Source organism: Magallana gigas, chromosome 6 (genome assembly GCF_963853765.1).
Source record: "Magallana gigas chromosome 6, xbMagGiga1.1, whole genome shotgun sequence".
Classification (NCBI taxonomy): domain Eukaryota; kingdom Metazoa; phylum Mollusca; class Bivalvia; order Ostreida; family Ostreidae; genus Magallana; species Magallana gigas.
The window spans coordinates 29,566,913-29,582,152 of record NC_088858.1 but is presented as its reverse complement, the minus strand read 5'-3'; the positions used below and the strand labels follow the sequence as shown (position 1 = coordinate 29,582,152).

Sequence of the window (15,240 nt, the reverse complement as noted above, 5' to 3'; positions counted from 1 at the left end):
ATTCGTTAACTAAATTTTTTTTTAATCTGTGAAACCATATTTAACGGTTGTAAACTATAGTTTACGAATGCTAACCTAAGTTTGTCTGCATAAAATTTGTTAATAGATTTTGCTGATAAATATAGATTCACATCTTTAGTTTAAACTATAATTTACATTCGTTAACTATTATAGTTAAGAGTTGTTATCATAACTCCACAATCGTTAAACTATCTTTATCAAATTATGCTTTGCAATCGCAAATGGTTGTTTTCGGTGTTTGTTTTACACCTAGCTCTAAAACACTGATGATCGCGTTAACTATGGTTTACATATGTGAAATATAGATTACCGTCGTTAACTATAGTTTCTCTCCGGAAAGTATAGTTTACAACCGGTAAACCTAGTTTATCGACTGTGAAACTATGTTTAGCTCATTTTTGTCAATTTTGCATGCCATAGCCTCTTTCAGATTAAAGATTGGGAGGTAAAATATTTTGTTGGAAGAGAGATAACTCTTATTAACAAGCCCTGACCTAATCTTCAATGATTTAACGCACTTTGAGATTCTGTGTGTGCGTTGCCACACTACTCTGTACAATCACCATTTACGTCATAACTCATACTGAGATATGTTATGCTCAGCTCACACAAATCGCATCTCACTATTTCTTGTCCATTTTTTAAAGTTTACTGCTTTGCTATCTGTGCGAGTCTGTAAACCTGTAGATTGGAGCACTGCGATTAAGATCATAGAGGCTCATGCATGGCTCATGCTAGCTGTCAACTGCTAATATTGTTCAGAACATTTTCTAGTTCCTTGGAAAACATTGTTTAAGTTCAAAATGTCTAATTTTATTTTATTGATGTGAGATAATATAAGCATGAATTATTCTGTGATTGATAGAAACTTTATTAAATATGAAAATGAATATAAAAAAACAACAACAAAAAACAAAACTAAAACCAGAAAAGTTACTTTCAAATATGATTGAAGTAACTTTAATATACATCTGTACGTAAGAAATAGCTATCCAACAATGTAACCAACTTTTCACAAGAAGAAATGCAAACTTTTTCTAACTTTTAATGATTAATTATAAAGAAATTATCCTTTTTTTATTTCAATTCACAAAATCAAATAAATTGGAATACATACATCATTGTATTGGGAATTTAAAAAATTTTAATTTTCCAGACCCTGTCCATACAACTTTGTTCAGCCATTCAGTTGCAAAATATTCAAAACTTTCTGGGGAATAAATCAAAATCCAGAAGAAAAGCAATGAATGATTTACAAATTAATGTGGAACAATTAGCTTTAATTTTTCACATCTAGACCATTTTCATCAGATTTATTCAATTTGAAGTACTTTTCAATTAGCACTTTTTGGGTGTCGTGCATAAATGATGAAACATAAGGTCTTGCCAGCTTAAGCTCTGGAAAATTACAAGTTTTGACATTTTGAAACTGTAGTTCTTCTTCATATACAGTGATTTTCTTTTTAGCAATGTCAAAAAAATTGCTTTTCAGCATTTTGAACTTTTTATTTAAACCACTACAAAAAAACCGGTAGTTAACTGTTAACCAACAAACTAGAATTGCACAGAAAGAAAATTCACAAGAAAATTCATTCTCAAAGAGGGGTACAGTAGAACTCTCTAGCAAAACATCATGTTCTGAATCATAAAGCATGATAAAAAGCTCTGAACGTCTTACTCCAATGCATGGGGTTAAAAAGTGCTCACGTTCTGGGTGTCTCTTTTTTTGGAGAAAAGAAAAAACTATAGTTTGTGCTGCGATCTGTGGATTTGTTTTCAATGAAGCCTCTAATTTTACTTCTAGGGGAGACTGTTCACTGGGGGTCTCTTTCAACGGTTCCACAGCCAAATCATCATTGATGATGATATCAATGTTCCCATGCCACACCTCTGCATTTCCTGAAACAAGTGATAATAAAGTTTTGACTTGATCGGTGCGAGATAGAACTGACAACATCAACCATGGTCTCACACATCTTGTGTTGAAAGCCTATTCTGAATATTCAAGCTTTAAACCAATATAACACATAAGAGATATTTCGATGTTTATGAATCAACATTTAGTGGGCAAGTTAATGAAGCTAATCTTAAGACCAAGATATGCCTCAGATTTATCTTAGGACACATCCTAGTCTCAAGATAGTTTCTCGAAGCCGTCCCAACTTACGAAACATCTTCAAAATCATCGTCTATACTTTAAGACATCACAACGGTTGTCTTATCCTTTATAAACTCAACAGCAAATATGTAGGTTGTGAACTACCACTTTTTAAAATAAAAAGAAGACACCAATATCTACACCAAGTCAGAGTACTCTGAAATATAAAATCACATGTACTTTACATGTACATACATTTGGATGTTATGAGAGGATAAAGCACTAATTGATGTATTGACTTAATGTACCTACCTATACATTATTGCTTTAGTTTTATTTTTAGTCTTTAAAATAATACAAACAATACATAGATAAATTATTTACGTGCACCGATTTAAAATTTTTTTACCGGGGAGGTAAGTTGTAAGATCTTAAATTAAGATATGTCTAAGATAGCTTCAGTTTGTATCTTATGATAAGTCTTAAGAGTAGTAATACTTGTAAGATATGTCTTAAGATAAATCCTTGGATTTTAAGAAACTTTCATGATTAGATTTCCAAAGACTCCAAGATATCCATAGGCGTTGGAAGCAAATTGAAAGTGGGGGGGGCTAGACTAATCCTCAGAAATATTGAGAGAAAAGTAATTCCCAAAATCATGGAAATCCTAATCCGTGGGGGGGGGGGGGGGGGGGTAAACCTATACTTCCTTACCCAAACTTAAACTTACTGGGGGGGGGGGGGGGGGGGGGGGGCGCTTGTATGCTTCTGAATCCAACTTCTCAATCTCTCAAGGTAAATTTAGGAACAATAATCTTTCCTGTGAGAAAAAGTGGGGGGGGGGGGGGGGGGGCTGAACCCGCTATCATGCTATGTTTCTAATGGTTAGGTATAACTTTGCAAAAAAAGTGGGGGGGGGGGGGGGCTAAGCCCCCCCTAGTCCCCCCTGTTCCGACGCCTATGATATCAAATAATGTACAATACTAGAAAAATTTGTTGAAATAGCTTGTTGGTAGAAATAATTGTTACAGGATAAACAGTAAATGTTATATACAGTAAAGGGTCTTGAAATATAAACAATATTTGGGCTCAAGTCCAAAATATGAGGAGGGCAAGCCTCACCCTTTTTTATGTTTTTTTACCTTTGCTCAAATGCCACTTACATTTCAAGAAAGTGACCACATTTAATATAACAATGTAACAGGTGGTAAAAAGTCAAGTCTCAACTGGGATTTAAACCGTGCATCTCTGGTGTACCGTGCCAGTGCCCTAGCAGTTACAACTGAGCTTTTGAGTCTGATATCATTTCTCACCTATACTGGTATCCCCATACCATCCCGTCATTTCACAAGAATCTTTTCCACATACACAGCGATTCCCTCTGTGTTCATGACCATTTTTGTCAATCAGATAGCAGGATGATGTTGCTAGTTTCCTAAACAGATGATTAACCACTAGTAATGTCAGCTCACGTTCTGAGAGGGACTGAAGTTCTAGAGGATCAGAAAGTTTTAGGCTTCTATCTGTTGTAAAAAAAAATAAATACATGAAATATGAAAGATTATTTAACTTTCCATGTCTAAAGAACACAAAACCTTTAAAGTTTCCAAGTGCACATGTATCAACAATTCTTGATATGGATACAATAATGTTCGTTTTGGTTCTTTATACTTTACTTCATAGTAGTAATTACATTACAAATTAAACTTGACGGTTTTTTTCTAAATGCCAGCTACAACACATCGTCGGAGTTTTGCTTACCCCCATTTACAAAATCCATCAGTTTATTAAACACAAATAACATTTTTCTGTCATTTGGAGTCTTCTTACTCTCTACAAATTCCCTTAAAATCGATATGCCGTAGTGGAACACATCGCCAAATAAGAGGCGAGCGTCGTAGGGCTCTGTATTACAGAATGCCTTAGAAAACGAAGAACTGAGCGACCCGTTACAACATTCAATTATTAACGGAGTTAAATTAATATGTGACTTGTCTAGGTCTGTACAAATTTTCATCATGGCATATAGCAAGTCCTTTTCTGTGTTTTCCTCTGACTTTCTTCTTTTCGGACTTGACGCCATTTTTAGCGGATTCAAGTCAAGTCGTACCCAACCCGACTCGCACCCAAACCATCTCGTACCCAAATATTTGAGTACGACTTCACTAGTCAACTCGTACCCACGGGGAAAATATATTTATACTAAGAAAATAAAATACAATAGTTTTCATTCATATGTTATGTTTTTTGTTTATGTTTTATTTAACTTAAAATTAACTTTGCCTGTTGCCTAATCCATTTGATTACTCAAAAAAATATGTTTATATAAATTATAAAACACTTTTTGAATCGGAAAGGTGATTTCCTTAAAAAGAAAAGTTTTTCTTACTAACGTTATAGGATTTGTTAAAATTCAGTCATTGGATTGGTAACAGACACGATACTGTAAAGTGACTGATGTCGACGTATCCAATGCTACGACACTGAAACTGTAAGGTGACTGATGACATAGCTATGCCATTCAGTCATTGGATAGGTAACAGACACATTACTGTAAGGTGACTGATGACGTAGCTTTGCCATTTAGTCATTGGATTGGCAGAAATATAACTGGCACGTTACTGTAAGGTGAAAGATGATATAGCTATGCCATTCAGTCATTGAATAGGTAACTGACACGTTACTGTAAGGTGAAATATAACATAGCTATATGTCATTCAGTTATTGAATAGGTAAATGACACGTAACTGTAAGGTGACTGATGATATAGCTATGCCATTCAGTTATTGGAAGGTAACTGTAAGGTGACTGATGGCATAGCTATGCTATTCAGTCATTGGAAGGTAATCGACACGTAACTGTAAGGTGACTGATGATCATTGGAAAGGTAACGTTACTGCCATGTTACTGTAAGGTGACTGATGAAATAGCTATGCCATTCAGTCACCTTTCCAGACCTTTCAGTTAATAGTCAATTGACTGAATGATACAGGTCTATCTTAGATGTGTATTCCAGAACAATTGCATGGATTTTGATTATTTTAACCATGGATTTCGGAAGGTTTTAATCATTCAATAGGTTAAAAAAGCACATATTAAGATCCTGATAATTTAATTACAAATGGAAGGTGAACGTAACAATAACTTCGCAAGTATGACACAAGAAACTAATTAATCGATTTCATTAAAAGGCCAGTTTAGGTCCTATTAGTTAAGTGGTTGATGGTAACCATGTGCTAAATATTTGGTCTCTCGAACACTCCAAGGGGACACTTGTAATGACAACTCACCCGTAAAAATAAGTGCATATGTTCTTACTCCATAACAAATAAACATTTTTTAAAACCAGGACGCATACTTCATTCTATATATATGTACATCTTCTATATCCAGCTGGTATCAGAGATTTCATAACTAATACAGGAAGTGGGTATCAGACTGAGACAAACTCAGTTTTGGTTCAGGGTTCACTGTAATCAACTGTCTTGTGTAATTAGAGAGGATATCGCCACCTATATGTCTTCTATAGTGATGATATATGCACATCCTTTATTATTATTTTTTGGTCACATTTTAATTTTTTTTCTAGCCTCCGTGCGGATTCAGCAAGCAGACATGAACAGAATTCTCCACTATGATGAGTTGGGTCTTTATGGCAGACAGCAGATGGGACAGTACCTCTACTCTCTATACTTTTGATGTTTCCCGTCTCTTACCCAGCCTTTATTTATGTATTCATTAGTAGGTATGTTTACAACATCCGGTCAAAGTCAGCCTTTCAATTTGCCTTAACCTTTCTATCTACATGTATTTATTTAATATGAAGAAAACTTTTTCTATTTCTAATATTTGTGTCGGTTCATTGAGTCAAATTATATTCAATAACATTCTTTAATATTCAATTAAATAATAAAAGGCTTTGTTTGGGGATTCATTCGGGTTATGAAGGTGGCCACATTGCAAAAAAATACATAACCTGCGTTAGCTGGTTCTTTTTCTTTAATGATCGCTACCTTCATAACCCGCGTGAATCATAAAAGAAAGCATTTTATTTTTTATATTTACATATTTCTATTAACTTATTAATAAATTGATTATAAAAAGTAAGTGATATTCACTAAACTACTGTTAATGTACATCAGTACGTTAGCTGAAAGAAACAACCAAATCGTCTCCCGTGAGACATTGAGTCTGTCATCGTCATGATTATTTAGTGCAGTCCGTGATTTTTCTTAGGTCGCAGTAGGTTACGACCAATCTATAAACAGGGCGTGTCGATTTCAGTCCTGTCAGTTTCCTGTCAGTTTCAGCCGCTGTAGATTTCGACCAATCGATAAACGGGGCGTGTAGTTTTCAGTCTGGCTGTTTCTATAGAGCCATAAATTGACTATAAGTTTCCTGAAGAAGAATAGGGAATCATACTTGGTAGATGTAAATATTATTCAGATTTCAAGGTTATCTACCGCGGAATTCAAGTGTAAGAATTCTACAGAGAATGCCATGGGCTATGTGGCAGATGCGGATATGTGTCATTGACATTTGGAACAAAACTTCAGATATGTGAAATGTCTTACTTGTCGAATACCCAATGGGTACGGGTTTAACTATCCAAAAACCGCCGTCATAGAGGTAATTTAACATCAATATAATCTAACATTACCTTAATCCACTTGTAATTTTACTGAACTTATCAATATTTTCCAAGAAGCAGTCATTTGATAGCACATTTAAGGCTATGTAAACGTTTCCATTTTTCCTTAATTACATTCGTGTGAAGCACAGACAACAAATTAAACAAAGCAATTATTAAATCTAAAATTATGTTTTTTCAATTGGGTATCGACCCTGGTATCCTTAAAATCTACTAAACACTACAGTTTGATAACAACATACATTAGGCTACAAAACTCTTGTCTTGTCTTGCATTCTACTTATTTCGAGATTTATTCGGCGATTTATAGGTATATGATGAATTTTGGTCAAAATTAAAATCTTTAATGATAAAAGCAATTTGCGTCGTCAATAAAATAAAGTCCTACTAACAAGAATCTTTTGAACCATTGGTGTGGGTTATCATTTCCAGGTCCGTCGTCAGCTCTTCCTACTATGGTATATATACATCATGTCAAGAGTTCTGTGCAAGGTTTCTAAATTTTTTCCTCTACGCGATATCATAAATTCCCAGTCAACTTACTAGTATTCTGTGGTACCTTGTCGAAAGGTAAGATGTTCCTCTAATTCGAACAGCCCAGAGAGATTCAACCGTCTGAGTACGTAAATGTTTTGCTGTATCTTATGATCAGTAGAAGGTACACCACCACTGAATTTGTGGCCTTATCAGGAACATCTAGCAGTAGCACTTATTCTGAAGTTTGCAGGTAAAAAGTCTGGGCTATTTTATTCATATTAAGAAATCAAATTAAACAGTTTTAAAATAGTGTTCAATAGAATTTTCGTGACCAATGATAAATATTTCTTTTTGTTATACTTTCATGTTAAATACTGAAATCTGATTGGTTAAGACGCAGTTAATAATATTTACTATTACCCTCAGCGTTAGCAACGCACTTGGCAACGGGTAACATTAAAAAATGTTACATGCGCGAAAATTATGCGCGTACGGTTCGCTGTAGAATTCACGTTATTCCTATATAAAAGCAGTAAAATTTTCTTAAAAATTTTAAAAAAGACATTCAGTATAACAAAATAAATAGTGCCTGTTTGGGAGGATAACAGTTGAAATTGACACCCCTCGAAAACCATTGTCAACCTCCGCTTCGCGTCGGTTGACAATGGTTTTCTCGGGGTGTCAATTTCAACTGTTACCCTCCCAAACAGGCACTATTTATATAATGGTGCAAACACATGTATGTTGTGTAATAGCAGTCTAAATAAAATAATCCATAGGTATATCGTACGCTTGGCTTATTTAGAGGGTTCAGATACCTGTTGCATTTGGGACAATTAGCAATGTTTGGTATTAGTGGCTGCTTTTCTTGTTTGTTTCTCACTACCCCGGAACTCTACCCAACACTTCTCTTACATAAGCTGATTTTTAAATTTTCAAATTGATGACGGAAGAGTAACACTTTCCTATACTAGTATCGCCCTATTACCGTGAATAGATTTGAACAAATTGAATTATTGAAGATCACGTCATTAGAATACTGAATTTACTGAAAACATATCAGCTTTCATACATGCAACTGTATTATGCATTGCTTAAATTCAGAAAAAAAGTTCACCAAGTCACTGCCCATCAAAGATATTACTAGTTGCATCTATTAAAACAATAATGAGCTGGCATTTGACATTTTTGTGTCAAATAGTTTTATTTAAAAATAGTAATTTAATACGAAGAAAATTCAAAAGCTCACAAAAAATTAAAGCTTATGTATACATTTAAGTCAACTTATATGAAATTCAGTTTGCTATAAAAGTGTATCGGGATATAGTTGAGCTCTATACAGAAGTTTAAAAGTATTCTAATTATTGTAAACTTTAGTTTTTAACGAAATATAAAGAAAGCCAGTTATAAATATGACATTTTCTACGATTTTGTCATTATTATCAAAACCGATTTGGTTTGACTTTTCCTATAGCGTCAAGATCATGCAATGCCAGAGCTGAAGGATTCCTCAGAACAGTTCATTTCCCCCCAATATTATTCATTCAAAATCGACTATCCCCTATGTTTAAATTCTGTGCAAAACTCTCTCTCTCTCTCTCTCTCTCTCTCTCTCTCTCTCTCTCTCTCTGTAAACGGGCGTTAAACCATAGCCTCAACTCAAGCTACGGTCCAGAGTACGGCGTTATAAAAAATATAATATTTAGAAGTTGCATGTGCTAAGCGTTCAATTCATGTAAATACCGTAAATGTGTAATATGCACATGTATTACCTACTAACTTGCCAGTCGAAGTGATAGATATGAATTCCTCGATTTCTACACCTTTCGATCGGCAATCGACAGTCAATAAAAGAATTGAACGATGGTTTGAAAGAACGAGACGGAAGTGGAGAGTGCAAGGGGGTTTGTACATGTGCGTCTTCATTAGACAAGTGTCCGATTCGTTTCTCTTCTGTTGCCCTATCACTTTCGGTGTAATATATATATATACTAAAATATCCACAAACCATTTACTGCAGATTTCTTTAGTTTACCTGCCTCTGAACCGCCGATCACCAGCTCCATACATGAACAATGGTTTGTTTACATACATAAAAAATACAGTTCTTGATCCGCCTTCCGAGTACGGAAGAAGGTTGTTTAATAGGAGAAAGTTTGGGGCAAGTAAGATACAATTATTAACAGTAGTAAACTAAATGAAGAATTATTATTTTTTTCAAAAATAGCGTTATTTTTATATGCGGCAAATTGCCGTAAAGTTTTTTTGTACATGTAAGTATTGTATGCACTGTAGCTTGATTTATATTTTCTAACCCAAAATTTATACATAGAGCTACAGCTATATATATTATGTACCGTATGCATTGTTTTATCACAAGTGTACACTTTCGAAAAATAGCCCAATTTCGACAGTCACGAGTACCCATGTGAATTTTTCATTCTCAGATATGTTGTTGTTCTGTCCGTGCATAATTTAGTCTTAGTTAAACAGCAGCCAATCAGCGGTAAGCTGAATCCACCAATAAAAAAACTGTGGTTAAGGTGCGGGTATTGTTTATGTATGACGTAGCTGAAAGAGTTGAACGCGACGCGATCGGTAAAGTCAAACCACATCGGTTTTAGTAATATATCCAGATTGCCTTACACTTTACAGATTTTTTAAAACCTTTATATTGGTCGTTATAGTATAACGGTTGTTCCTGATTCTTCTGCGAAGGTCGCCTGTTTCCCCAACATTTTGTTCTGGGCAAACCTTACATGCAGATATCATGTTGCCCTATAAATTGTATGTATGACCCGTAAATGGGCTAATAAAACAGTCTGTGTCGGTGATGTGCTTCTAGCATCGGACAAGTTTTAAAGCCACCAATGGGCACAGTATTGTCTAATCTTGCTTTCATTTCTATGTTTTTTGAATTCCCTGAGAGTTTAAACGCAGCCATTGGTGGAACCTTGAAGAGAACTGTCAGTCTTTCGACTGAGCAGATTATTTTTTAGGATGCTGTTAATGTTCTAAAGGACGGGAATTGTTAGTGCCAACTGGAACCCTGCTTATGGCAGTGGCTGCTTTTATCTGCATTCCATATACATGATTGTATACTAGTATATCTAAATCTTTTGTCATAATTAGTCATATGATGTAACATCTTTTATTTTCAAGCAACTATCACGTTATATTTGTACCTAACCTTGAATGGGCTGGATTAAAAGAAATGATTGTCCTCTGGCTGAGATTACAAAAAATGTTGTTGGTAAGGCGTTTTCGGTCAATGATTGCTCTGGCCTAACAATTATGTCTGTGTTTTGTCTTTCTGAAACATAACAGGATTCTGTAATGACTAAAATTTATCGCCACGCACTTTTTAGCAAATGTGATCTATACCCCGAGAATCTTAATAGTGAGATTACTGTTGAAATCAACAGATCCAAAACCTTTTCCAGGAGCCACAGACAGCCAGAACTGCTAGACAATCTATCGTGTTCAAACCAGCATAAATAGAACAATTAAATAGCAATAAAATTGGAGTTTGTTTGCAGTGGAATCTAGTGTGCTCCAGGGAAAGACTGGTGCTTTATCTACGAATGTTGCCATATCAAATGGTCAGATGCGGGGATCCAGTCTATTAACTTCCCTTGCGAATTAGGATGGAGAGCATATAGTAATATAATGGTGACAATCTTCACACGCTCACAGTGTGTCGACTATCCGTGCAGCTACAGACTTATTTTGAAGATTTAAAAATCCGAAAAAATACGAAGGGGGTTCATTGGTGTCCTCTCTATATAAAACCATTTGTTGAGAAAAAGGCCTCAACATATTTACTGCTTTTATATCTTTTGGCAACATTTTGGGCCAGTTTCGGGCAGAAATTAGAGAAGCCAGTTCAAGAAAATTTTATATTCTTATCCTCAAATGTACAAGATGGCCACACATCCCCCTTAAAGAAAGATACATGTATAAAGTCTTATTGGCGTTACTGGAGATGATTTATTAAGATGGGAATTGGAATAAGGATTAGAAAACCACAGTAGGACGTCTGTGGAGCCCCAAAATCTGTGTACATTTTAAAATTGCATCGGTCACATTTAAGGAATGTGTTCGACCACCTTTTATATTTGAGGATTAAAATGTAAATATTTCTTGAACTGGCTTGTTTCTACTCAAAATTGACTAAAACTGTTTTCAAAAGATAAAAAAGCAATAAATATGAGGTTCCACATGTTGTTTTGTATGAAAATTATGCATACAAAGAGCATAACAAAAATTTTAAAAATATGAAAGGAGGTCATTAGTGTCAACCTGCAACCATTTGTTGAGAAAAAGGTCTAAAGTCTAAACTTGCTTCTTTAAGTTCTTACTTTGTCTCAAACGAGATTACCCTATTCTTAAAATGGGTCTAAAAAACCATTAATTCGCTGTTTTTGTTTGTGTCTATAGGAGTACATTGAAGTTTTATTTTCATTGAAAAATATATATGCATAGTCTTCGTTTAAGACAATTATTTTTTATGGACCCTACCCTACTTAAAAAAGTCTTAAATTTAATTCATACTCATATAACTGAAAACCCCCTGGAACTGGTATAGAGATGTCTGTCACATTCTACACAGCTTGTTTTGAATTGACATTTATTTCTTTTTATGAAAATATAACGTCAATTTGCCTCCATAGACACAGGAGTTCTAAGTGTAGATTGACTCTAATTTTCTTGTTCTAAAGATAGATTCCATACCGACTGAAACAAATATAGGGTAGCCTATTATGCGGCAAAGTTATTGAGGTAATGTGCAAAATTCAACATTTTTCTGAACAAATGGTTGAAGATACATGTAGGACGCCAACCCCTTTCTTATTTTTTCAGATTTTTAAACCTTCAAAATAAGTATGCAGTTGCGCAGTTCTACAGCTTTCTAAGTGAATAAAGAGGCATGGTTCAGTATACTTGCATGCGTCAGTTGCATAAAAACAACATATAGAACTTCATATGAATTGCTTTTCCATATTTTGACAACAGTTTTGGTTAGAAACGGGCCAGTTCAAGAAGTGTTTACATTTTATTCTCAAATGTACAAGATGGCCGCACATATCCCTTAATCAAAACCATGCGGCAAAGAAAAAGAACACTAAGTCTAGTCTGGGTCGGTTGGAAGTTCGTAGCTTTTACCTATGTCTACAATCATGAACATCACACAAATCCAATCCTCACATAAAAATTTGCAGCCTTGAATTGTAAGTAGTAACCATGCTTAAAACTAGGCATTAAAATTAACATGTTAGTACTTTTTTCCTCGGTATACTAGAATGAAACCATAGGCGCTTGGAGCAATTAACTTCAAAGTCTTTTCAATTCTATTTTGAAAAAACAAATCTTTGACCGATACACATTCTTCTTATCATGTTTTGATATGAATACTGTTTCATTGATAACAAGCTTATCTTTTAAAAAGATTGGTGAGCTAGCGCTGTAGCCATAATAAAACACAGAAGCAGATTTCTAAAACATTGGTTTATATTTCTGAATCGATTAATTAAATAGGAAGGCATAGTGGTATACTGGAATTGTATTGGATTGGGGTCTCAATTTAGAACTGTGAATCTAGAGGCAGGGCATAGCTCATTGACTGTGCCTTAATCATTATGTATCTATTGTAATTTCAATTTCGAAGTGAAAATTTTCAAGAACCTTTGGTACTGTTCTGTAGCAATCGTATCTTCTCGGGCCTTTCCGTCAAGCTCGGAAAACATATCAGAAGTTGTTTTCCGAGCTTGAAGAAATTTAAGATAAAGCTAGCTATTTATTATAATATTGAAAATAACTTTGCATAATAAGACATAAGCTACTGTTACTTTTTGACATGAACAATAAAACACAAAACTTCATGTGAAAATGATAAAACGAAATTTAAATGGTACAGTTTATCTACAGTAGTACAGTATTCCCAGAATCCCCTACTATGGAGTCGAGCATGCGTATTCCAGTGAAAAAGACTAAGTTAACGCAGTTGCTAGCAATAAAACCTCTATTCTTCATTTTCTTCATCTTTTTTTTTTTTTTTTTTTAGATTGCGTTTCAATCACCGCGTTATTATCTGATAATAAAAGAGTCGTTACAAGAAGCTCGCATGCATCAGTAGCCATCTTCGTTAGCCAAGGGTTTACGATCCACTCCGCTCCTTTACAATGGAGTGAATCGTTAACCCTTGGCTAGCGCCAATGATCAGTCAATGGACCATAAATTCACAACATCGCTTCAAACAACTCTACACGCTCAAAATTGTCGATGTTTTTTTAAGCGGTGACAAAGAAACCTTGCGTCAAAAATGACCTGCAGATGAAAGAGAAACGTCTCACAGAAACAAGACTGCCAACGATGCGAGGGAATTCAAATCGGTTAAGTATGGTGGAATATCAACACAGCATACTACGTCACGTCTAGATAACTATCTCGTCAAGTCAAGATAACCCTCTTGTTGTTTTTTTTCTCCAACAAACTTCGACTTCTATTTTGTCTAGTCAACATAAGCTATTACATTTTGTTGCGATAACTATCTCGACAAGATGAAATAATATTTCTTGTATCTTGACTAAAATTTGTTGCATTTGCAAATGCTGCCATCCACAAAACGGGATAATACTAGTACTTGTATAACAATTAAATGATCGTATTTCGGAACTCATTACCCAAACCCCTTATGTTTATAGAAAAGAACATGTGCGTAATCAAAATGATATATACCGAATCGCCCGTCAATTAGTGTGATTAATTATCTTTTAATATCTGATATTCAGTTGCAAATTCATATCTGAATCTGCAATTAACATGAATATATAAATATTCTGACTTGTAGACCTTTAGACGCCTTGAATAAAAGACGGGTGACGCGAGGTTGATATTGAACTACATGGCAAATAGATTAAATCATACGATTAAAGATAGAAAATAATACTTAAAAAAAATATCCAGAAAACCATTTATAATGTTTTAATTAGGAATGAAAACAAACAAATATACTGAGATAAAATAGAATTCACCAAAATAGAACCAAAGGTAAAAACATAATTTTGCTATTCTTAGCACAACACTTTCAATCTCATGGAGTTTAAGTAGTTAAGAAGTGCAGCTTTATAAAATATGATGAAAACGCGCAAAATACAGTGTGTTTTAAAAGGAAAAATAAAAACCAGCCTATCTATATATTTTGAGTACGGCCTTAATTATAATTTTCACTAATGATCTTCTATGCAGATCAAAGGAGTCCTGGAAATGATTTCCGATATGCAAAAAATTAGATATCTATTGATAATTTATCTTGATTTGTGAATGGCAGTATTTGCAAATGCCACGAATTTAGTCAAGATACAGGATATGAATTATCAAATAGCTATCCCAACAAAAAGTCGGTCTTGATCGAGAAACTAGAAAGTTATCTTGGCTTGACGAGATAGATCTTCACTTTACTTGATATGCTATGTTGACCAAAAACAACGTGGATGGCAAAATATGCCACCATAGGTCACGCCTAGTACTAAAATGGTAGAGAGGAAAAAAAATGTTAAACAGTATTCCATATTATGTCAATCTTCCAATGGTACAGTCACGTAAAGCCAGTTCAAGACAACCCTGGACGAGCATGCCTTCTCTCTTTTGATGAGTCGGTCAAAAAAGTAATTTTTTATAAATATTTCGATAAATTGCAATTTAGAAAATATATAGGAAGACAGTATATGTAGCTGTAACCCTTGAATCGATGGGGGAAAGCACGTCTTTATACGCAAAAATATAAATAGTTACGTTTACAAGTTAATAGTGCATGTTTATACTTTAAAAGTCCTAGGACTGTTTTTAATATTCCTATTGATTTTGAAGTGAAATTTAAACATCTTTGACATCCCCTAAATGTTCATAAACTATGGTAGAATCATCATTGTTCGTGGGGGACTAATGTTCGTGGCTCTCTTGGGTAATCCTTGTCAACGAATTTACATCCCCA

The 15,240-nt window shown here is 34.5% G+C and overlaps 1 protein-coding gene across 1 annotated transcript; it reads right to left on the bottom strand.

Moving 5' to 3' along the window:
• Window positions 1–1,083: 1,083 nt before the first annotated feature.
• LOC105338028 (uncharacterized) lies at window positions 1,084–4,238 on the bottom strand. The gene is made up of 3 exons (XM_011442997.4): window positions 3,881–4,238; window positions 3,433–3,642; window positions 1,084–1,920 (listed from the first exon to the last, which is right to left on the bottom strand). Exons 1-3 carry the CDS (start codon window positions 4,200–4,202, stop codon window positions 1,301–1,303), a joined length of 1,152 nt encoding a protein of 383 aa, XP_011441299.3. The 5' UTR covers window positions 4,203–4,238; the 3' UTR covers window positions 1,084–1,300.
• Window positions 4,239–15,240: the final 11,002 nt, after the last annotated feature.